Consider the following 24,196-nt stretch of genomic DNA (forward strand, 5'->3'; position numbering starts at 1 on the left):
TGTGCTGCTGGTTAGAACTCCAGACAATACTGAGTAGACCCCATGGTAGAAGCACCCTTGTCTTGTGTCTGTGCTGGAAGAAAAGATGTTCAAGTTTGCCTACTTTAAAGTGATATTTGCTGTAAATTTGGGGTAAATAGGGGCTGGGGTTGTGGCTGAGCAATAGAGTGCTCGCCTAGCATGGGCAAGGCCCTGGGTTTGAGCCTCAGCACCACATAAAAAATAATTAAGTAAAATAAAGGTGTGGTGTCCAACTCCAATTTAAAAACAAATATATTTTTAAAAATGGGTATATAGCCTTTATTACATTAAGGAAATCCTTCCTATCCCCAGCTTGGTATGAGTTGTTATCATGAAGGAGTGTTTTATTTTATTGAAGACACATTTTTAACATCTCTTATCACGCTAATGAAATTTGCTTTTGTTAAGAATTTGCAAAGAAGGCTTTGTTTTGTCTTCTACAAAGCATCTTGAATTTTATTGAATAGTTTTTCTGTTGAGATGACTGCATGGTTTTTTCTCCCTTGCCCCCTATTCTTTTTTCCATCCAGGTACAAGATGATCTCTGAATTCACATGGCCCAACCATGACCTTCCTTCAGACAAAGAGGCTGTCAAGAAACTGATAGAAAAATGTGGTTTTCAGGATGATGTGGCTTATGGGAAGACCAAAATTTTCATTCGAACACCCCGTACATTGTTTACCTTGGAGGAACTCCGTGCCCAGATGCTCGTACGGATTGTTCTCTTTCTACAAAAGGTAATTTGATATTTTTTAAGTAAGAGTAGTTTTTGCTTTTATTTTTATTTTTTTTTTAATTTACTAAATGCTTTCTGTAATTCAAGAAATGTGCGTGGATGGAGCCGTTCGCATGTCTGGTCAGATCTTGGAATGTTTGTTGCCTTCACACGTGGAAAACTTATTTGGCTGCCTAAGTTTATCCTTAAAACTCTGAAGACTTTTTGACTTGTGGTATTTAGAGTTGGAGAGAGAGCTATAGACCATCTGCTTTTTGTCTTTTGTAGTTAACTATTTTTTTTTTTTCATTCAGCTTAGATGCTTAAAGAATTTTTGTTATTAGAGCATTATAATTCTACATACTATTTGGGTTCATTCAGACAAAATCATACATGCAAGGGATTTGATTTCAGTCCCCTTTCTGCCTTCTCCCACCTCCCTCCCCCTTTTTCCCTTCTTTACTGGTCTTTCTTTCACTCCTTTATTTATTTCTGATTGGTACTTTCTACATATACATAAAGGTGAAATTCCCCTTGGTATGTTTATATATGTATATAACATGATTTTGTTAAATTCATTTCATATTTCTTCCCCTTTCCCTCTTTCCTACCTCCCTCTCCTTCTCCTCCTGCTCACTCCACTGATCATCCCTGTATCTTTATAATATCCTCTCCCCTCCCCCCGCTGCTCTCTTTCCCTTATTTTGCTCTAGCTTCCATATATGAGACAAAACATCCGACCCTTGATTTTCTGAGTCTGGCTTACTTTACTTAGCATGATTTGCTCCATTTCCATTCATTTACCAGCAAATGCCATTATTTTATACTCCTTTATGGATGAATAAAACTCCATTGTATGTATGTTCCACATTTTCTTGATCCATTCATCTGTTGACGGGCATCTGGGTTCATTCCATAATTTGTCTATTATGAATTGTGCTGCCATAAACATTGAAGTGGCTGTATCACTATAGCATGCTGATTTTAGCTCTTAAAGGATTTTTTTTTAAATCTTGTAATTCAGAAATTTTGCCAACATGCTTGTGATCACCGCCCTCACCCATCATTTTCCCACCACCACCCTTAACCTCACTTTATGAACTTGTACCTATGGTCATTGAGCTGTGCAAGGCCCCCTTCTCATTTTATTCATGCATTCATTCTTTTTATTATTCCGTGGCCTTTCTTATAGCTTCCATGAGTACTATTTTATTGCAAAAAAATTCTATATGTGTATTTGTTAATCAGCCTTGTGTTGCGGTAACCAAAATACCTGACAAGAACTACTTAGAGGAGAAAAAGTTTAATTTGGCTCGTAATTTCTAGTTCTCAGTTCAAAGTCAGCCAACTGCATTGCTCTGGGTTTGAGGTGAGTCGGAACATCATGGTGGAAAAACATGGCAGAGGAGCTGCTCAGCTTGTGGACGCTGGGAAGCAGAGAGGAGGAGGCACTGGAGAGAATCCAGCATCAGTGCTAGGTTCCTCTTCAGAATGACTACCCATTTACACAACCACCAGCTGCTTCTGAGGGTTCCTGTATGCCCACATTCCTAACCCATGTGATACTTCCCCCTGAATTGTATCAGGTAATTGGTATAATGATATCTCACTATTTTATTTGGTTTTGCTACTACTAAATTGCTACTGAATTGGAGCATTTCCATTAAATGCTTGTTTGCTTCTGGGGATTTCCTGTAAACTGCCCGTTTGTATCCTTTGCCCATTTTTCTACTGGAGTTGGCATTTTCTTGTTGATTACCAGGAATTCCTTGAATAGTGTAGATAGTAATCTTGTTTTTGCTTTAAACATTATAAATATGTTCTCCTATCTTGTAGGCATTCAAATGAACTTTATCCATAATATGCTTTGTTGAACAAAATCCTCAAATTTTACATCATCAGACTCTTTCTTTGAACTGTATAGTTTTTACCTTTTACATTTCAGTCTTTAGTCCATTTAAAATCTACCTATAAATGTGACTTCATATAGGGATCCAGTTTTTTATTTTCCTCTATGTAGTTAGCCAATCTTCTCATCTACTGGACCCTCTGTCCTATTTCATTGTTTTGTTTTGTTTTTTGAGAGAGTGTGTATGTATCCTACTTTTGTCACTTGTTTATATATTTATATACATATATGGGAAGGGAAAGAGAGTGTGTGTGTCAGAGAGGGCTATTCTTTTCCATTTTTCTATTTGCCCATCTTGCATTAATGACACACATTTTGTCCTAGTATGCCTTAGTGTATGGTAGGATAAATCCATTGCCTCTCCTTTTCTTTATTAAAATGGATTAACCTACACATAGACCGCTCTCCTGCAATGTAAATTTTAATGTATAATAAGTTCATTAAATGCAACAATTTTTATTAATTGCATTTTTTATATTGCTTTTGTTCAGTTCTGGTTTTCTTTCTTGAGAATACTCATGAATTTGTAAGTTGGGTCTGTTTTTTGTCTGCCACAGTGAATTATTTTCATGCATCTGTGCTCTATCAGGTGCTAACTTGTGATGGTTTTGTTCTTTTCAGATCTGATACGTTGTTTTTTTCTTTGAACAAACCTAAGATGTTGAGTCAAGCTCAGATTCAGGCCACAAACCCAGGTGATCGTTCCTCTCAGTTTGCTTAAGACAGCTCGGGTTGGTGACCGTCACACACTGTAGCTATTAATAGTATCCCAGGCACTCTCAAAGTGTCCCAGTATGGGTAATGGACCGCGTCGTCACCCTCTGTGGAACTCACTCCCTGTCCACTGGTGTCTAGTAGAATCTTCTTCCCAAACCTACAGTGGCAGTTTGTCCACCTCTTTCACAGTGGTCAGTGTGCCACAGACTTTTGTCTGTTACATCTCTGCTGGCCAAGGACGGGGTCTGCCACTCCCCTTCCAGCTCACAGCCCATCTCAGACCTGAAAAAATACACTCAGGCTCTGCCTCTGCCTCTCTCAGCCCCCTCTGATAGCCCTTGGCTTCTAGAAATGCAGCATGCCGTTACCCATCCCTGCCTCTGCTTTCTTTCCAGTGAGAAGTCGCCCTCTCTAGCTAGGAAAGAAAGATTGGAAAGGAGAAGGGACAGTGGCTTCATAAACCATTAGCCATGCAGTGGAGGGAAGCTGTCCCATCTTCTGTGACAGATAGGTCTCATGTTTCTCATTCATAAGGCAGTGGAGCAGTCTCAGACCTCCCTGGTCTCAGACCATTCTAGAACTTGATATAGGCAATCTACTGATTTTGTCCATAAGCCATAAAAGTCATGGGAATTTCTCCCAGTTTCTAGAAATAGATTCTCTGTCACCTAACCTGCCATGCCATGTGTGTTTTTTCCTTCTTCTGTATCCTCACAGGACTTGAGTAGGAAGTTAAGAGAGGAAGGCAGCATCAGGAACTGCTGGGAGGTTTTGTTGTTTGTTTTGGTGGGTTTTTTATGTGTTTTATTTGCTTGTGGTACTGAGGATTGAACCTAGGGGCACTCTACCACTGAATTACATCCCCAACTCCCACCCCTTTTTGTTTTTCCTTTGAGGCAGGGTCTTGCTAAATTGCAAGCCGCAAGATTACAAGGTTAACCTTGACCTTGCAATCTTCCTGCCTCAGTTGCTGGAATTATGGGTGTGCACCACCACACTTAGCGGGAGCTGCTGTTTTAAACAAGAATCTCCAACAACTGATTTTTATTTCCTTCTTAAATAAAAATGGCTTTATTTTTTCTGATTATATAAATAGTGTATGCATATTGTAAAAACAAATTCAGAGCTAGGGATGTGACTCAGTGGTAGAACTTTTACCTGGTATGGACCAGGCCCTGATTTCCATCCCTATCCCCTCAAACACACAAATCTAAACCATACAAAAAATAAAAAATAAATAAAGGAAGAGGTGAAAGATCACCTAAAATCCCATATAATGAAATATGTCTTATCTTAATATAGCGGTGACCACTTCCCCCACCACTGCCCCTCCCAGTGCTGGGGATTGAACCTAGCATGCTGGGCAAGTGCTCCTCTATTTAGCTACACCCCAGCCCCACCATCCTTTTTGATACCTTTCTGGGCATATTTATAAGCACACATATTGAAAAAAATGCGATCACAGTTCCTATGATGATTTTCTTATGATCATCATTCTCTTTTCCTACAATATTTTGTTATTCTCTTTTTTCCTGCACATTTTCTTCCTCTGCCCACCTCTCTTCCCCCATGCTGTGTCAAGGGTCCTCAGAACCACCCCCAGTTTCAGTGATTCACTAGAAGGACTCACAACCCAGCACAGAGTTGTACTGATGAGTAAAGTTCATTGTAGCCAAGGATGCAAAGCAAAATCAGCAAAGGGTAAGGACATCTGGTGGGAAGTCCAGAGGAAACCAGGAGCTAGCTTCTAAGAATTCCCTCCCGTGGAGCTACACCAGAAGCAATTCCTCCAGTAGTGAGTAGGGCCTGCACAAGCCAGGTGGTCTCCAGGGAAGCCCATTAGAGAGTGCTCAGTGTTTTCTATTGGGGGCTGGTAACGTAGGTACCCTCTTCCTAGCCCCCACCCAAATTCCAGACTCCCAGAAGGAAGTCGGGCATTGAGCACCAACTGCATTGTTTATACAACTGCATTGTTTATACAAGCAGTTTAAGTACAGGGTCAGGGTCACTCTTATTATGTCCAGGTAGGCAGCTGTTTGCAAGCATCTCCCAGACACCAGCCACTCAGCAGGTCCCTCTAAGAATGGCTGCCTCAGACCTGCAACATTCACTCCTTTCTGGGCACCCCGAAGGGTTCCCATAGACCTCCTGTCCACACAGCCCTCCAGCCAGGGGCCCTCATTTCTATGCCCTGGATTCCCAGAGGTGTCCTTGTGGAGTTGAAGGATGTGGGTGGGTGTTTAATCATAACGATTCACATATTTCTACCCACAAAGTTAAACAAATGCTCTTTTCCCTAAATTTCCGATGACAGTGGCTTTTACCAAGCATTTGAAGTTTTCCCATTCTGATCAGTGACAAATGGTATCTTATGTCTACTTTAAATTTTTATTTCTATGGCCACTAGTGAGGGTGTGCTTTTAGCCTTTCAGATTCCTTCTCCTGTTGTTGGTTTATTCATATCTGTGGCCCATTTTTCTCCTGGGTTGCCTGTCTATAAATTTTGGGAGCTCTCTGTATATAGATGTATTAATTTTGCATATTACAATTAGTTCGTTAAAGTGATTTGTCATTTGACTATTCATTGTATACTCTTCTATGTGAAGTTTTTCACTGTAAATATAATGAAAAATGTCTTATCTTTCCAAGTATAGCTTTTGGATTTCTACAACAACAACAACAAAAAAAAAAAACATGAATCTGTAATTTATTTTTGTACATGGTGTGATATAGGAACTCAACTTTATTTTTTTCCAGGTGAATAACTAGCTGTTTAAATATCTTTTATTTAAAAATTCATCTTTTTTCCAATAACTTGAAATTTCACCTTTGTCCAATGTTGATTTTGCATATGTATGTGATCTATTCCAGGACTCACTGTTATATTCAACAGTGTGTTCCTATGCCAGTATCACACCATGTTTAGTATAGTACATAATAGATTTTAATCTCTGGGAACTTAGCTCGCAGCGTATTTGCATACATTTTCTGCACCTTATCGGAGATTTAATGGCAGGTTGTAGGAGGCAGAATCAAAAATGTTGACTAAAACCAGAACCTCCAAAATTGGTTTTTGTTAAACAGATAAACTGCATAGTCACAAAGAAAGGTTGTAGAAGAGATATAAACTGTTATTTTTCAATTCATAAAAACAAGTATAGTTCTCCACTGTCGTTTAAACCATTACCTACTCAATATCAAGAATTGTAGGTAATCTGTTGAGTGCGTCTTGTTTCCTTTTATTTACTTGATCAGGGCTGATGTTGTAGGAAGTTTGTGAAATTACTGGAAATATTATTTTTTAATTTTAACTTATTGTTCTAATCAGTTATACATGACAGCAGACTGCTCTTTAATTCATTACACACAAATGCAGCACAATTTTTGATTCTCTGATTGTACCCAAAGTAGGGTCATGCAATCATACATGTACCTGGGGTAATGATGTCCATCTCATTTTGGAAATATCATTTTTTATAAATCTAGACTTCAAAGACTTTTATTGGTTTTGTAATACTAAAGTGATGACAATATAAGTTCATGTAGAAATGAGAAACATAATTTTTATTTTAAATATAATTTTATTTTATATTAAACATAAATTTAAATCATTATCATGTCACTGTTGTGTAGTATTTGGGTTGTGTCTGCTCTCCTGGTGCTGTAGGCATTTCCAGTGCTTCACTCTAACATGTCTCATTACAGCGCACATCTGTTTATTTAGACCAGTGCCTGGCACATACTCAGAGTGCGGTAAATGTTAGCTCTTCTTACTACAGCCAGTACTGCTGTTACTATTAGGCATTTGTTCATATCCTTGATTATTTTTTTGGAATAAATTTTCAGAAATGAAATTGTTGTTTTAAAATATGGGTATTTTTAAGATATTTTTTGATCCACTTTCAAATGGACCCCAGAAAAGATTGTACCAATCTATATTCCCATCAACTAATGCATGAAAGAGCTGTCTCACTGAAGCACTCTCATTCTGAACGACCTAAAAACCTGTATGTTTTACTTGAATATTGAAAAATGCATTTTGTGAAAAGCCCCAGTCATAGTATACTCATCTATGCAACATTGAATTTTTAAAAATCTATGTTTTGTAGTCTTCAATATGTGACACAGGAAGAGCCTTGGCCTCTCATCTACACCATTATAAGGAATAATTACATTCTCAGAGATATAATCAAAACTGTGTGGTACATGGCATGATGACCAGTTAAGACCTCTATAGTCAATTATAAATGCTCTTCAACAAAGGGCTATGTCTTAGTCAGCTTTCCATCACCAAAATGAAATACCTGAGATAATCTACTCAGAAGAAAAAAAATTATTTTGGCTCAGAGCTTTGGAAGTTTCAGTCCATGAACAATTGACCCCATTATTTGGGGCTTGTAGCAAGAAAACACATCATGGCAGGACCTTGTGGTGCAACAAAACCCCTGAGCTAGTCAGCCTGGAAAAGAGAAAGGAGGCCAAGGTCCTACAGTTCCCTTCAAGGGCACCTTTCCAGTGATACAAGGACCTGCCACTAGGCCCAGCCTTTCAAAGGCTCCACCATCTCCCCATAGTGCCACTCTGGAGAACAAGCCTTTAACGTGGGCTTTTGGGGGTACTCAGCATTCAAACTGTAGCAGGCTAACTACCCCCCACACACACACCAGGTAAAAAGAGTTCACCTAATTGTCTGATAGGTAGTCAAGAAACACTCTTCCATCCTATCAACCTATCCAAATTTGTGGTTAATGGTCACACAAAAAATAAACTTTCCCAGTAGTTTTCCATCTCCCTTTGAGAATTTATCCTTAATAACTAACCTTATATGACAGTTTTGATCTTTTCCTCTAATTCCTTAGAATGAGAATATTCTCAGAATGAGAATTCTAAGAATTTTCTAAGAGTTCTAAGAATTTAAGACCCTTCCTGTATCATTCTAAGAATTCTCTGAAGGAAATTTTTTTTTTGACAGTTTCCCTATTCCATTCTTCTTCTAGGACAACAAAATATTTTAGAATAATTGGATACAATATCAGAGAATCGTGTTGGTGATGTATTTGGTGCAGTATTTTCATTAAAAATCAGTTCATCGTTAACTAGTAGAAGTTCAAATTATAGTCTTCTTTTAGGATTTCCTCAACAATGCAAAAAAAATGCATTCTATTGTTTGAGAATATAACACTAGGAGATAAATAAGAAATTAAAAAGCCAGAAAGGCCCAAGTTGGAGAAGAAAAAAAAAATGCTGAAACAACAAAATTAACTTGGATGGATTTATGTCACCACACACTGAGTAACAGTCATCATTCACTTCAACTCAGCTCTGGGTTTACTCCTGAACCAACTGTATGCTTGACTCCTCACTGAACACCTCCTTGCTTAAAGCTGCGGATTCAAAAACTAATTTCTTCAGTTCTCCAGAGTGGTACTACTTGGAGACGACAGAACCTTTGAAAGGCTGGGACTATTGGGAGGGCTTTGGAGGAAATGTGGGATCCTGGCCCCTTCTTCTTTCTCTCTCCCTGGCTGACAAGGAGATCTCTACCAAGAGATCCCATCACGATGTGCTTTCCTGCAACAGGCCCAAAATAATGAGATCAATTGTTCATGAACCACAACCTCCATAACTATGAGCCAAAATAAACCTTTTTTAATAAATGAATTATCTCAAGTATTTCATTCCAGTGAAGGAAAGCTAATGCATAGCCCTTTCTTTAAAGAGCATCTATACTTGGTTATAAAGATCTTAATTGGTCACCATGTTATGTGTTTGGACCAGTTCAGATCACACAGCTTTGATCCTAACTCTAGGGATGGAATTAGTCCTTCCAATGTATCGTGATATAGATGAGAGGTCAAGACCCTTACTGTGTCATATACTGAAGTCTTCTAAACATATAAATTCTTTATTAAAATAGTATTGAAAGTCTTTAAATTTTTTTCTTCCAAGCAAATTGTGGGTGCCCTAGAATAACACGTATAACTCACGAATTCCATAGCCGCAAGATCTGCCAACGCTTTTGAAATTTTAATCATGTGACCCCTGTCCTGCCCCACACCCCATGCTATGAGTTTTCTGATTTTTATTTCAGTCCTAAACATGGCTTGCAGCTTGTAGCACCCATGACATGACGAACTGTGAGGTCCACTGCCAAGTTTAAATCTAAAGTAAGCTGGCGGTCTTTTACTATAGTTATGTGAAACTACGTACATGTCTTTATAGGAAATAACAGAAATCCCTTTTTATAAAGGTTCAGACACTTTGGTCACCTAGGGTCAGTTGTTGCTCTGAATTTTATTTTTGCTTGCCAAATGACCTCCTGATTAGAAGCGGGTCACGGTTTGAGGAAGAGGTCATAGCAGAGTTGATGCAATTGCAAAAGAAGGATAGGGTGAAGAGAGCCAGAAGTGGAAAAGAATCTAAGTCTGTGGAAAAACAGGAAAGGGAAAAGGATATGAAAGAGAAAAGACTTAGAAAGGCGAAAAAGAGCCTCCAGTTAGTGGAATAAGATAATTAAAATGTATGCTAAAATTATACATGATCATTTCTAACTACGTGGAGTTGAACATGGAATTGTAAAAGGGATGCATGTAATTGGCACTCCACTAGCAAAGTAATATTGTGAAAATAGTATGCAAAATGGGATGCCTGATTTTATCAATCCACTGTGCATGTATGATGTGTACACATGTAATATGTGTGTGTGTCTCTGTACCGTGTATGATAGTAGTTAAGGAAGTAACAGAAGTATCCAATGTTCTTTTTCAAGATGGTCCATGAGAAATTTTCTCTCTATTCCTCTGTCGGGATCAGCTGTAATTCTCCTTTGCCTCTACCCTCAAATTGCCAGTCAGGGACAGGCTGCTGCACAGCCTCCTTGTGAAACTTTCTTGAGTGCTGATATCAGATAGTCTTGAAATGTTCCTGTGATTAATGGGAATGGTGGCTTATGCTTCCACGGGATGCTGGCTGAGATAGATACACTTGAACATGTTAGATGGTTTCCACCTATCCCAGATGTTTGAAGAATACTTTCAAATTCAAGAATAGATATTGAATCACATTTAAGCAGATATCAAGATACTCAGGTGATTTTTTTTCTTTAGTTACCAATACAGAGAATACTACTAATCCAATAGCAATATTATGTCTGCCTCAATAAGATAGCATGCTACTTTTCCTTTTATTCTTATTGATAGTCTAAATAGCACTGGAGTTGATCTGCTCAGGTTGAATCCCTTGGGTCACCATGTGGAAGGGGCCTTGTTGGAGCATACCTTTTCTCTTGTTCTTCTTGATGTGTTTTTGTTTTGTGTCTGACATAGGATCTGTATTGGTAATTTATATTTTTCTAGAATGTCATACAGGTTCTCAAACTGAACTGAATGACACCAAAAAAAAAAAGGTGTTCTCTTAAGCTTCTTCTCCTTCCCTTTGTGTCTGTGATGATTTCACCTATGCTCACTCATTTTTTTCTTTGTCAATTGTAGGTAATGATGCATTTATTATTTTCTTTCTCAGCACACCAGTTCTCCATTTTGCTTTCATGTTTATTTTTCTTTTAATCTTCATCAATTCCTTTTTAACATAAGGAGCAGAAATAAGGAAGAGATTATCTTTCTCCAATTTCTTTCACATTTACAAATAATGGACTGATTTTGTTCTGAGATCTGCTTTTGCTGAATCTAGAACATTACATTATCATATAGTTTATGTTTAGGTGTCCTCTTTTTTCAAAATGTATTTAAAATTTAAAAAAAATCATTTTCAGATGTATGTTCAGTTGTACTTTCTAGTTTTATTATTACTGTTTAGTTTTGTTACTTTATGATCATGTTATGCTTTATGGTATACTTTCTAGAATTTATTAAGGTTACTTTGAGACTTGGTATATAGTCATTTTTGTGTTATAGAAGATTATATATTTTCTTCATGTAGAAGATAATATATTTTCTTCATTGAATATTTTATTAGGAAAATTGAATATTTATATAAGTAGAAAGAAAATAATATCATCCATGAATACTCATGTTTCCATCACCCATATTCAAAGATTAACAACATTTTGCCATTCTTATGCATGTTAATTGTGTATGTTTTGGTTAGTTTTTAAAAAGTTTACCCCTCACACATTAGATACAACACTAATATCTAGGGCATCTAAAGAACTTAAAAAGCTAAGCACCAAAAAACAAATAACCCAATCAATAAATAGGCCAAGGACATGAACAGACTGTATCCTCAGTCAATCCTCAGTCTGTATCCTCAATCAGTCAACAAATATATTAAAAAAAATGTTCATCATCTCTAGTAATTAGAGAAATGCAAATCAAAACTACTCTAAGATATCATCTCACTCCAGTCATAATGGCAGCTATTAAAAACACAAACAACAATAAGTGTTGGTGAGGATGTGGGGAAAAAGGAATATTCGTACATTGCCGGTAGGACTGCAGATTGGTGCAGCCAATATGGAAAGCAGTATGGAGATTCCTTGGAAAACTGGGAATGGAACCACCATTTGACCCACTCCTTGGTCCATACCCAAAGGACTTAAAAACAGCATATTACAGGGACACAGCCACATCAATGTTTATAGCAGCACAATTCACAATAGCTAAACTGTGAACCAACCTAGATGCCCTTCAGTAGATGAATTGATTAAGAAAAATGTGTCATATATACAACAATGGAATATTACTCAGCAACAAAGGAGAATAAAATCATGGCAGTTGCAGGTAAATGGATGATGTTTGAGAAGATAATGCTAAGTGAAGTCAGCCAATCCCCAAAAAACAAATGCTGAATGTTTTCTCTGATATAAGGAGGCTGATTCGTAGTGGGATAGGGAAGGGAAACATGGAAGGAATAGACGGACTCTAGATAGGGCAGAGGGGTGGGAGGGGAACGGAAAGGGCAGGAGGTTAGCAAAGATGGTGGAATGTGATGGACATCATTATAAGTACAGGTATGAAGACACGAATTGGTGTGAACATACTTTATATACAACCAGAGATATGAAAAATTGTGGTGTATATGTGTAATAAGAATTGTAATGCATTCCACTGCCATTTATTGTTTAAAAATCAATTAAAAATTTTTTTAAAAAATTAAAAATAATTTAAAAATTATTAAAATTAAAATCCCAGGTATTTTATCATTTCACTCTTGAATGTCAATATAATTTCTACAGATAGATATTTCTAAAAGATACCGACATAGTCCTATTAAAAAAGGCTTTATACCATTATCATGCTTTATAAAATTTCCTATTAAAAAAGACTTTATACCATTATCATGCTTTATAAAATTCCTTATGATCATTTAATTCATAGCGTATTGGTTGTTCCTAGTTGACTAGGAGTCGTGTCTTCACAGATGGCCAGGGAGAGCTACAGCTCCATTTAGAAAGGAACACACTGGTCTTCCTCACAGTACGAGGTCCACACCAGGGCAGGGCCCCTGTCTGTCAGTCACACATCTCTCAGTTGGATTGGGGTTTTGTTCAAATGTATTTCAGAAACTTGATATTAATTAATAATATTATTAACCATGATTATCTTTGGCACATCCTTTTATTCTTTAAAATTGTGTGTTTTAAAGGTGGTTCATGTATCCCAAAGCCGTGGTTGCTTTACTTTAATTAATAATTCACATTATTTGTATGTCCTTATTATTTATTTTTTAAATTTGCACATTACGTTCTTTTTTCTTTTTTTAAAAAAAACATTTATTTATTTTTTAGTTGTAGTTGCACACAATACCTTTATTTATATGCAGTGCTGAGGATCGAACCCAGGGTCTCACACATGCTAGGCGAGCACTCTACCACTGAGCCACAACTCCAGCCCCCTCTTTTTTTTAATATTTTCTTTTATTTGTAGTTGGGCACAATACATTTATTTATTTATTTATTTATTTTTTTTGTGGTGCTGATTGAACCCAGCGCCTCGCAAGTGCTAGGTGAGTGCTATACCACTGAGCCACAGCCCCAGCCACATTACATTCTTATTGCTGTACTGTATTATAGCCACACTCACAAGATGGAGCTCATGAGGGAGCTCAGTAGAAATCAAAGTAATAAATTCTGAAACTGAGAATAATAACTTAATTGTTAAGTAGTCTGAAGGTTAATACATAGACATTAATTTTGTAAACTAGCCAAAAGTGTGAGTAGAATCATTATCTAAATATAGCTTTTATAGGTTTTGTAATTTATTGGCTCCTATTCCCAAATGTATTGTTTATTGTGAAATTTCATCTAATAGAGCTATGAAGCTTTCACACCATTTTCAAATATAGCACAGCGACTTCTTTGTGAAATCAGTCAACTTTTTTATTTTGTAAACTAAAAGCAGAATAATTATTTCTCATGTAAAATTACTTTTGCTCTCAAACTAAAAAATAAAAAACCTAAAGTGGGAGCTAATATTCACTGAGTGAAAAGCCTCATTCTGGTTACTTTATGTATATTAACTAAGTCAACAAGAACCTTAGGTGCTGGTGTATATTATTATTTCCATTTAATAGATAAGGGAGCTAAGGCCACGGGCAGTTAAGTAATGAGATGGAGGTCACATGCAGATGTTGCAGAGCTGGGGTCTGAACCTGGCAGTCCTGCCTCCCCCACACACCCCTGGCCACCGAGCCACAGTGCAGCACCCAGGAAGCACTCCTTAAAGGAGGGACAGGTATGACTCTCACTCTGGCAGAAAAGTTTGGGAAACCAGCCACAAAGGTGATAACAGCATCATGCTCAGAGAGAACAGGCTGAGATTTGGCAAATTCCTTCATTGAATGGCCATGGTGGACATCTAATGATGTCTGAGTCTGCTAATGTCAAACAAGCAGAGAAGGAGATAATTTTCATACAATTGGAAGAAAACACTGATGTTCAAAGCATGAATCAGCTCTGGACATGTGTACAGCAATGAAAAGCGATCAGCCACTCTCAGCTTCTTACTAAGAATGTGTGCTCCTGGAGAAGAGATTTCCTTTTGCTTTGCTAAAGGTGATTTTCAAGCCAGGAGCAAGGTAGGTAAGTTGGATGCCACCTGACAAATCACAAGCTGAATTACAGGAAGAGGAGTTGCCGAAGTACCAGTTCATTCCAGCTGAGTGCTGAAAGAAAGAAAAGTGTACCTCCGAGGTGGTGGCCATTGTCTATATCTTTTTGGTAGCTGTGAGAAGAAGCCACAGGTGTGTCCTTTACAACATTGCAATATGTGGCCACACTAGAGAAAGTGCTCACATGTATTCTACTTTTCAGTCCTAGGGATTGAACCCAGGGGCATCTACTACTGAACCACACATCCCTAACCCTTTTTATGTATTTTGAGATAGGGTCATGCCAAATTGCTGAGGCTAGCCTTGATCTTGCTATCTTCCTGCCTCAGTCTCCAGAGTAGCTGGGATTACAACCTGTGTGCCAGCACATCCAGCCTCATGTGCATTCTTAAATGAGTAATGAACATGGATTTATTTGTTATTACTGAATGAGGACCCTGAAATGAACAAGGTCAGGTTCTTCTCAGAAGAAGCCAACGATCCAGTTAGGAGGGAGATGTGTTAGCTCTCAAACCAGCAAAATGGAGTAATTTTGATGCTCTGAGATAGGAGTCACTGCCTTGTGGGCTTCTAGCTGAGCTGGGAAGAGAAAACTTTCTGGAAAAAGAAGTGCCAAAAAACTTCACCAGAATCTGAACTCTTGTTAGTCACGATGTACTTGAAAATACATTTACAGGGAGAGCCAGGTGCGATGAATGGCACATGCCTGTAATCCCAGCTACTCAGGAGGCTGAGGCAGAAGGATTACAACTTCAGGGCCAGCCTGGGCAACTTAACAAGACCCTGTCTCAAAAAATAAAAAGGACTGGAGATGGAGCTCAGCTGTAAAGCACCCCTGGGTTCAATCCCTAGTACTGTAAAAAGGAAGAAAAAATAAACTTACAGGGAGAACAGAGCTTAATCTGCATTTTGTAAATGATTTATACAGGTTGAGCTCATTAAAGCTAGATCATCGATGTTACAGTGGGTTAATTGTCACTTTATAAAAGTAATGGGTAAAAACACTTCCTGTGACAAATATAGAGAAGAAAGTTTTCTACAAATATTTTCAAACTTTTTTCCCATCACACACATAGACTATCCTAATGCTATTTTATTATTAAGTTAGTTTATGGTACGGTGGTGCCCACCTGTCATCCCAGTGACTCAGGAACCTGAGGCAAAAGGATCATAAGTGTGAGGCTAATCTCAGCAATTTAGGGACACCCTGTCTCAAAATTAAAAAAAAAAAAATTAAAGGACTGGGGATGGAGCTCAGCGGTAAAGTACACCTGGTTTCAATATCTAGTAACAGGAAAAGGAAAATAGTTTATCTATTTACTTTCCTAACACCAGTCACTGTGCTTTTAAGTGTTTTGTCATTCCACAAAATGCTTCAGTGAACATTTTTCTTCGTGTTCTCTTGCTTATAAGTGAATAAGTCTCTGGGGAGCAGCTGTTCTCAAATTTTGAGGACCCCAAAGCATTCCCCTTAGAAGATTCTGTAAAATATAAAAATCCGAAAACATGGCTATCTGAATGATGATATCACTACTTGTGGCATAGTCTCTGGGAAACTCCACAACAGACTTGTGAGAGGTTGAGAATTTAAAAAGCAAATAACCTGCTGTTCTTGTTATGAAATTAGTTTTGATTTTTGAAGGTCCTTTGAAAAAAATCTCAGCAAAACTTAGGGTTCCCCAAACCACACTTTGAGAACTGCTGCAAATGCTCAATTATAGGGTTCATACATTTTAAATTCACTGAAGATTGCTCGATTGTTTTTCAAAATAATTGTACCAGTTTACACTTTCTCAATATGCACAAGGGTTTTTAACATTATTTGAATTGTCAAACTTTTTAAATTGTGGCCAGTCTAATAATATTGACCCCTAAGTATGACCTTTTCTTTCTTGTAAACTCAGCTATGTCACATTTTTAGTAGCGAGAGGATTATCAGATAATCTAATCTACTGTTTTTCCCGCCTTCATCCTCTGTGGGATTTGGGTTCAGGATGCACAAGGTGGTCTCCGTACCACTGAGCTACACCTCCACCCTGTGCTGTGGAAGATTTAAGGGGGAGGTGATGTGGTCAATTAGTAGTTTTAAATTGACCTGTACCAAGGAGAGGTTAGAGGTTGACCTGTACCAAGACAGAGATTAGAGACTGGAAGCAGGGTGGCCAATGAAGAGCCTGTGGCTGTAATCTAGGAGAAGCTAGTGAAAGGGCCAAATTACAAATGTGGGAATTGAGATGGGGAGAAATTCGAGAATAGGTAGGAGATGAAATTAGCAGACCATGACAGTCGTGTGGATGAGGGGCTGATGAAAGGCACAGGTCAGTGGCTCCCAGGTTTCCAGCTCAGGGACCTGGGTAACTGGTGTCACCAATAACTGAGATAGAGGTGGAAGGGGCAGAGCATCCTTGGGGGACAGGAATGGTGTGGTCAAGGTTCAGATGAGACATTGCCAGATGGTGAGCAAGCAGTTGGATGTGTGAGGGAGGATAGCAAAGGAAGCAGAAGATTCCAGAACATCCAACCAAACAAGGACTGCAAAGTGCTCAGTTAGTCGGACAATTAGGAGATAGTGCTAAAGTTGACCAGGCCACAGCATACAGAAGAAAAAAAACCCAGGGCCTAGAATCCTCCAGAAAATAGCTGTTGAGCATTTATGAATTAATTATGGAAGTGAGAATAGGCATGGGGAAGGATGTATGTTAATGAAGAAACCAAGGAAGTTTGTTTTCTTTAACTGCTAGTAAATGTCGATTACTGAACATCGAAGCCTTACCCCTCCGTTCATTACTAAGCCACGCTATTAAAGTAGCATTCCTGTGTACAAGTCATTGATTTTACTATTATGAAGAAATCGTCTGTTGATTTATAATACAAGCCAATAACCGATCCATTTAAATATTTGCACACATTGTAAAGCCCTTTTAGAACGATAAAAATGCATCAGCAAAAATTTAACATCAAAACGCTGGAACATTCTTCCCCGATACCCTCACCCCCCCATCTCCCATTTTCCTTCTCCCACCCAATCAGTGAATAAAAAGATAAAAGCATATTTAGAAAATAATGGTGACATGTCAAAAATAATTTGTTTCTTATGTATCTGCTTTTGGATGCTGCCAGTAAGTACCCACTGCCACCCTTCTCCAGCCCACTCCCCCCTGAGTTGGAAACAGATGATTTGCTCTCCTGAAAGAGCAGCAAATCCGTTGCCTGGGTGATATCTCATTACTAAGGCAACCAATTTGGTGCATCAGTGTGAATCCCAATTTTAAAATGTAATTATGCCAAGATATGTACATATGCTTGAGATTTACTTAAAAGAAATCTGTTCGACTTTGGAAGGAAAACATTTTCTATGTTAGATGAAAGAAGAAGAAATGTTACTTTTATCCTTTTCTTGCCCAAATGTACCTTTCAGTTGAACCTCCCCTATTTAGTGAAATGGCCAGCAGTGGTTTCTCCCTCACCTCTTTTTTTTTTTTTTTTTAACTTGAGATGTTCCCTTTCCAAGACCCTTTTCTCTGGAGATCTGTCACTCATAACCCAACAGCTGTTGTCTCCATGACAACACTTTCTGGCCCCTGTAGGTGGTGGCAGGGAAAAGAAGGGAAGAAAAAAACACAGCTACATTTTTATTTCGCGTTTATTCTTTAATTGCCACAGGCTCAAGAGATTGACTCTTTGTAAGGAATTAATTAGTGAAAAGGAAGTGATTCAGCAAATAGATGTTTACATTAAATTACCAAACTTCTGGACAATTCAGTGAGGAGCGCTATTCTAGACTCAAACAAAAAAAGATCTTGCAGATAAGATGTGTATAATCAAAAGTGTGCCTGGAAGAAGACGCTATCACAGCAGTAGCTAAAGGTGCACATAGCCAAGCCAAATAACGTACCATTGAATCGCTGCTGAGCAATTCATTTTTGCTTTGTTCTCAGCAGAAATTATTGTTTAAAAATTAAAAGGGTATGTTGGGTGCAGGGAGAGTTTGCTTTAATTACTAGCCTTATTAATGCCTATTTAATCATGAAATCCTTGCAACTCGTTAAATTTCTTATTTATTATAGCTGTCAGAAAGCTCCAGGCTCAGAATTACAGTGCAACCCAGGAGCCATCCTTAGTTTGGGATTTTCAATATGACAGTTTCTCTTTCCCAGCTGCGCCCCTGCCTCCGTGGCCTGCTGTCCTTGTTTTATGCTTACTCTGGTAGTTTAGTTACCTGTGTAAATTTTGTTGTATGGACCGGAGATGTGGCTCAGTGGTAGAGCACTTGCCTAGCATATGTGAGGCCCTGGGTCAATCCCCAGCACCACATAAAAACAAACAAATGAAATAAAGGTATTGTGTCCATCTACAACTAAAAACATATTTTAAAAAAGCGGGGGCAGCTTTCAGTTTTCTACCTCTTCCAACATAGCAAGGTCATGCAATGAATTTTACATGTATTGAAATATCACATTGGTACCCCATAAATATGTGTGATTTTCATGTTTTTATGTATCAGTTTAAAAATTAAATTTAAAAATGTTTTATTCATCAATATCTTTGTTTAGTCAAAATCAGAATAAAATTAAGTGAAATTTTTAATGGCCAAAAAAGGGGGGAATTTGATCTGAAGCTTCAAAAAAATTTTTTTGTTGTTATTATTGTTGTACATCCCCTCTAGTCTTTTTGGAAATAGTTAGGTAAAAATATTAAAAGCACAAATTAAACTATTCAAATGGCCATGTACTGCTTAGTGAAAACACTGGCATTTAATATAAATATCACCCCAAAAAAAGTGTTGCTTGTGGTTTGGGTTTTTGTTTGTTTGTTTGTTTGTTTTGTAGTGCTAGGGATGGAACCCAGGGCCTCACACTTGTTAGACAAATGCTCTGCTACCAAGTACATAGCTACCTCGGGGATGATTAAAACTGACTTTTCAGAAAAGAAAGGATTTTCTACAGTACATAATTTTATCACATAAAAGCTAAGAAAATGTAATAACTGAATTAGGTATATAATAGATGTGGTTTAAGTGTGAGGGCTACAGTGATAGGTTTATTTTATTTTTCTTTCTATAGCAAATATAGGTAACGAGTACCAAGAGATCTAAGTGTTTCAGAAATTTCTCATGTTCTTTATCATGGCACATTTAAGAACATTTTGCCTGGGCTGGGCTATCAAAATTTTGGTAACAAAAAATGTTTATGTAACCTTCAGCATGATCTGAAAAATGTGTCATGATTTATTGCATATATGCAAAGGCTATAAGCAAGTGCAAGATATGAATACCTTTAACATACAAGAGGTCCCTCCCAAGAAATTACATAAATACTTCATTAGAAATTTGGGTTAAAATAGGGATAATCCATCCGCATAAAAAATGCAAAATACTCAGAAACCATATTTTTACTTATCAATTACTCAGTTTTTTAAAAATGATACCAATATTACTGAGGATTTGTACACCACTGACATATAAGATCACACTGGCAAGAACTTCTAGAGGGTAGTTTGACAATGCATTTCCAAACAAACAACCTAGAAATTGTTGTTTGCCTACAATCCAGCAATTATATTTCTAAAGTAAGGAAATTACCAAGAATTTTCTTTGTAATATTTCTCTGCATGTACTGTCCATGGGTATTTCAATATGAAAATAAGAAGACTCTTTAATGTTAAGAAACGAGTTATATAATTTGTGATACATCTACACAATAAAAAACTCTGTAGCCAAGCGATTACGCCTGTAATCCCAGTTACTCGGGAGGTTGAGATAGGATTGGGAGTTCAAAGCTAGCTACGCAACTCAGTAAGACCCCATCTCTAAATAAAATATAAACCAGGGCAGGGGATGTGGCTCAGTGGTGGAGTGCCCCTGAGTTCAATCCCTGGTACTCCCCCAATAAAAAAAAAAAAAAGAAAGAAAGAAAGAAAACTCTGTAGCCATTAACAGTAACAATGTAAAAGAATTTAATAACATCAGGATTATCAGAATTGTTCACCTTAAAGGAAGTGAAAAATATATATTACAAAATAAATATTCAATGTGGTTCCTTTTTAACCATATACTTAATTCTGGAAATGTCTGCACACATGTGTGCACACATACCCATTATAACTGAAGCAGAACTGATGAATCATTGGGGGGGGGGGTATTGTTTATAACCAAAGAAAATTTAGGACTATTTTTATCCAGTGGTTTTTGTCAGAAAGTCTTAAGGTTACCAAAAAATCACTATCCAAATTTAGTACTATAATGAGAACCTGTATTTTTAAAGAAAATCTAATTTCAAAATAGGATATTTACCAGTCAGCTGTCTTGAGTTGGATTTATTGTATTTGCATGGATAGGAAACTCGTGGAAAAATACAGTGTGACAAATATCATTGGGGAACTAAAAATATAATCAAGCATTTATAATTTAAATGCATGTTTACAGACAAAATATGTTATTCATGAGTTTATTGTACTTTAAACTTATAAGTAGATTATAAATAGGAACAGCGTATAACTGTAGTCACATCATTTCATTCTAAAATTTTAAGAGACAGGTTTTATTATAAGGTCATACATATTTGTTGCTGAAGTTTTTTAAAATTAAATAAGGTAACATCACCCACTACCTCACCACTAGAAGAGGACCACCATGTACATTTCTGAATATACCATTCCAGTCTTTGTCCCACTCTCTCTCACACACATGGTTTTAAATATGGAAGCCACAGGCTGGGGTTGTGGCTCAGTGGTAGAGCACTCACCTTGCACGTGCAAGACCCTGGGTTCAATCTTCAGCACCACATAAAAATAAATAAGTGTGTAGTGTGTCCAACTACGACTAAAAAATAAATATTTAAAAAATAATAATCTGTCTTGAAAGAAAGAAAGAAAGAAAGAAAGAAAGAAAGAAAGAAAGAAAGAAAGAAAGAAAGAAAGAAAGAAAGAAAGAAAGAAAGAAAGCCACACCTTGTGCACGAGCTCAGGGGTTCCAGGTGAGCATCAGCAGCATCCTGGAGTTGGCCGTGCCTCGGCCCCAGTCCACCTCTGAATGCCCCTCCCAGCCTCCTTCCTTGAGTCCAGTCTGCAGGACATCTGAGCTGTCCTGAGGCTGCCCTCTGGTGAGAACCCTCCGGGCACCTACAGAATGAAAAGCAACTCTTCGGCACTTGGCACCCATCACACCTCCTGTCACCTCCTAGGATGATCTTGTGGCTTTTTTTTTTACTGGACCCACAAACATTCCTGCTTTCCATCCATGTGCTTTTGCACACGTCGTTTGCCTCATTTTCAACATTCTTCAAATCAATTCTACCTCTCACCAAAGTCCTCCAGCCAGACCAGTCCAATCAGCTTTTCCCCTTCTATTAGTTGTTGGTTGTATATGGCTCGGTGAGATGGCAAGTTCAGTGGAAGGCAGGAACCTGCTGTAGGTTTCAGGGTTTGGGTTTGTATAATGTTTTTAAGTCATCCTCACTTCTTTAATCTGTAAATGACAGTGTTGGATGGGAGCACATCTATCATAATCAAGTATGAGCTGTACAGTAATTTGCTACTCATAAGTATTGATTGTGAATTATCAGTAGGAGCTGACTCAGGGCTGTTTCTATAACATTTATACTTGCCTCCTTGAGTGGATGAGGAGGGCACACCTGAGGGATTGTACAGCCCCTGGATGTGTCTCTCCTGAGGAATGCCCTGGAAACTCAGGGTGGAGAACTTCTCAGAGTTCTAAAAACTCCTCAGCCCAAAAGTTCCTGTTAGATTCTGTAACTTCTATAGTCTTTAACCTGTGTTTAAATCTTAGATCTTCTAGTAATTTTGCCCATTGGCCTGACCTCTTCAAATAAGTTCCAAATTGTTGAGGGAAGCCATATCTTAAAATTTGTGTTCTGCAAAGGGACCCCAACATATAGCCCAGTACATAGTAGCCCTGGGCAACATTTTATCAATAATACATTTACATTATATGACTCAATACTAGGTAGTTCTGGATTTGTAAATTTCTTAGTAACTATGCTGTACAAAAAAAGCATAATTTTTGTGAAAATTTAATAGCTATTTACATGGATTTAAATAAGGTACCTTAGTAATGCCAAGCAAATGATGAAATTAGTGGTTACAAGAGTTATTCTCAACTGGGAAAGAAGACTGGAAATTTTAATTCAGCTCTCAGAGTTTAAGAGTCACTAACTAGATTTCTAGACTCTACTGCTATACTGCCTGACCACAGAGAGTGCTTGGCTTTAGTTTCCAGTCCTGGCTATGACACTTACAGGATGTACTTTTTTTTTTCTTTTTTCCTTTTTTGTTCTCTGCACCTCAGTTTTGTCATCTGTAAAAAGGAGATAAAATAATACTTAAGAGAGTAGTTGTAAAAGAGGAGTTAAGATATTCAATAACATACTTCGAACACTCGTAAATACCATGAAATGTATTTGCTGTTATCGTTAATACTGACGTTATTGGTTTGGGTTTGTAAACTGTTGCCACAATTATGCCAGAAACCACCTGCATTAGTGCCCTAGGGCTGCTATGAAAACTCATTACAAACATGGTGGCTTAAAGCAACAGAAATGTATTCTTTCACAGTCTGGAGGAAAGTTTGAAATCAGTTTGACAAGGTCAAAATCAAGATGTTGACAGGACGGTGTTCTCTCCAGAGGTTAGGGGGATCCATGACTTCCCTCGCCCCCCTTCTGGCAGAGGCTAGCATCCCATGGCTTGTGGCTGCACCACTCCAGCGTCTGCCTCCATGGTCACAATGCCTTCTGCTCTGTTCAAATCTCCCACTGCCACCTCCTGATGAGGATGTGTGTGACCACAGTGAGGGACAGCCAGGTAATCCAGGATCATCTATCTATCTCAAGACCCTTAACTTAATCACTTCAAACTTTTTTACCCTTTGAGATGACATTTATAGGTTTCAAGGTTTGGGAGGTGGACATCTTTTGGAGTCCATTATTCCACCTACCAAACCACCCCAAATTTTAGTGTAAAGGTCAGATTTTATTCCTTGCTCATGCATCTGTGGTTTGGCCAGTCTTGGCTGAGTTCAGGGTGGTTCCATTTGTTGCTCATTTTTATGAAGTCAGTAGACCCCAAGGCCACGTTCTTTTCATGGTAATGGCAGAAGCCCAGGAGGGCAAGGCTGAGCACACAAGCAAATGTCATGTCATTTATATCCCATTGGCCAAAACAGGTCACATCCCAGAGTGATCCATGAAGGTCAAACGGGTCAAGGTGACTATTTGGTGGATCACAATATAACCTAGCACAGAATTCTTTGTAGATGACAGTAATTTAAAACAAAGTCACCAACATACTTATTTATGCGAGGGAGATAATACAGAATGAAAAACAAAATTATGCTGAACATAGTGGCACACACCCACAATTCCAGCTACTCAGGCTGGCATCATAGGAGGCGGGAGGATCCAAGTTCCAAGCCAGCCTAAACAATTTAGTGAGACCCTGTCTCAAAAAAATGAAGGACTGAGGATGTGGCTCAGTGGAAGAGTGCTCATCTAGCATGCACAAGGCACTGGGTTCCATCTCCAGTATTGAAAATTTTTAAAAAGAGCAAAGTTATTTAGTAATAGGATAGTTTTCTGTAATTCATATTGGATGGTAAGTCAAACAGCTCTATCTGTGGCCTTGATCTGGCCAAGTAAAGATATTCCTGAATACGAGAATCCTAGAAACCCTGTTCCATGTTTTTTGTTTGTTTGTTTGTTTTTTTGTTTGTTTGTTTTGTTTTTTACATAGGGAATAAGCCTCTCCAGAC

General features: G+C 38.0%; 1 protein-coding gene across 2 annotated transcripts in view; it reads left to right on the plus strand.

The window, feature by feature from the left end:
- The window catches only part of Myo1d (myosin ID), a 304,749-nt gene that overhangs the window by 131,589 nt on the left and 148,964 nt on the right, over window positions 1-24,196 (plus strand). For both annotated transcript variants that reach the window (XM_040269138.2, XM_005327778.5), the window contains exon 16: window positions 552-759. In XM_040269138.2, coding sequence (XP_040125072.2) covers window positions 552-759 — 208 coding nt within the window. The remainder of the gene's footprint in view (window positions 1-551; window positions 760-24,196) is intronic.

Source organism: Ictidomys tridecemlineatus, chromosome 3 (genome assembly GCF_052094955.1).
Source record: "Ictidomys tridecemlineatus isolate mIctTri1 chromosome 3, mIctTri1.hap1, whole genome shotgun sequence".
Classification (NCBI taxonomy): domain Eukaryota; kingdom Metazoa; phylum Chordata; class Mammalia; order Rodentia; family Sciuridae; genus Ictidomys; species Ictidomys tridecemlineatus.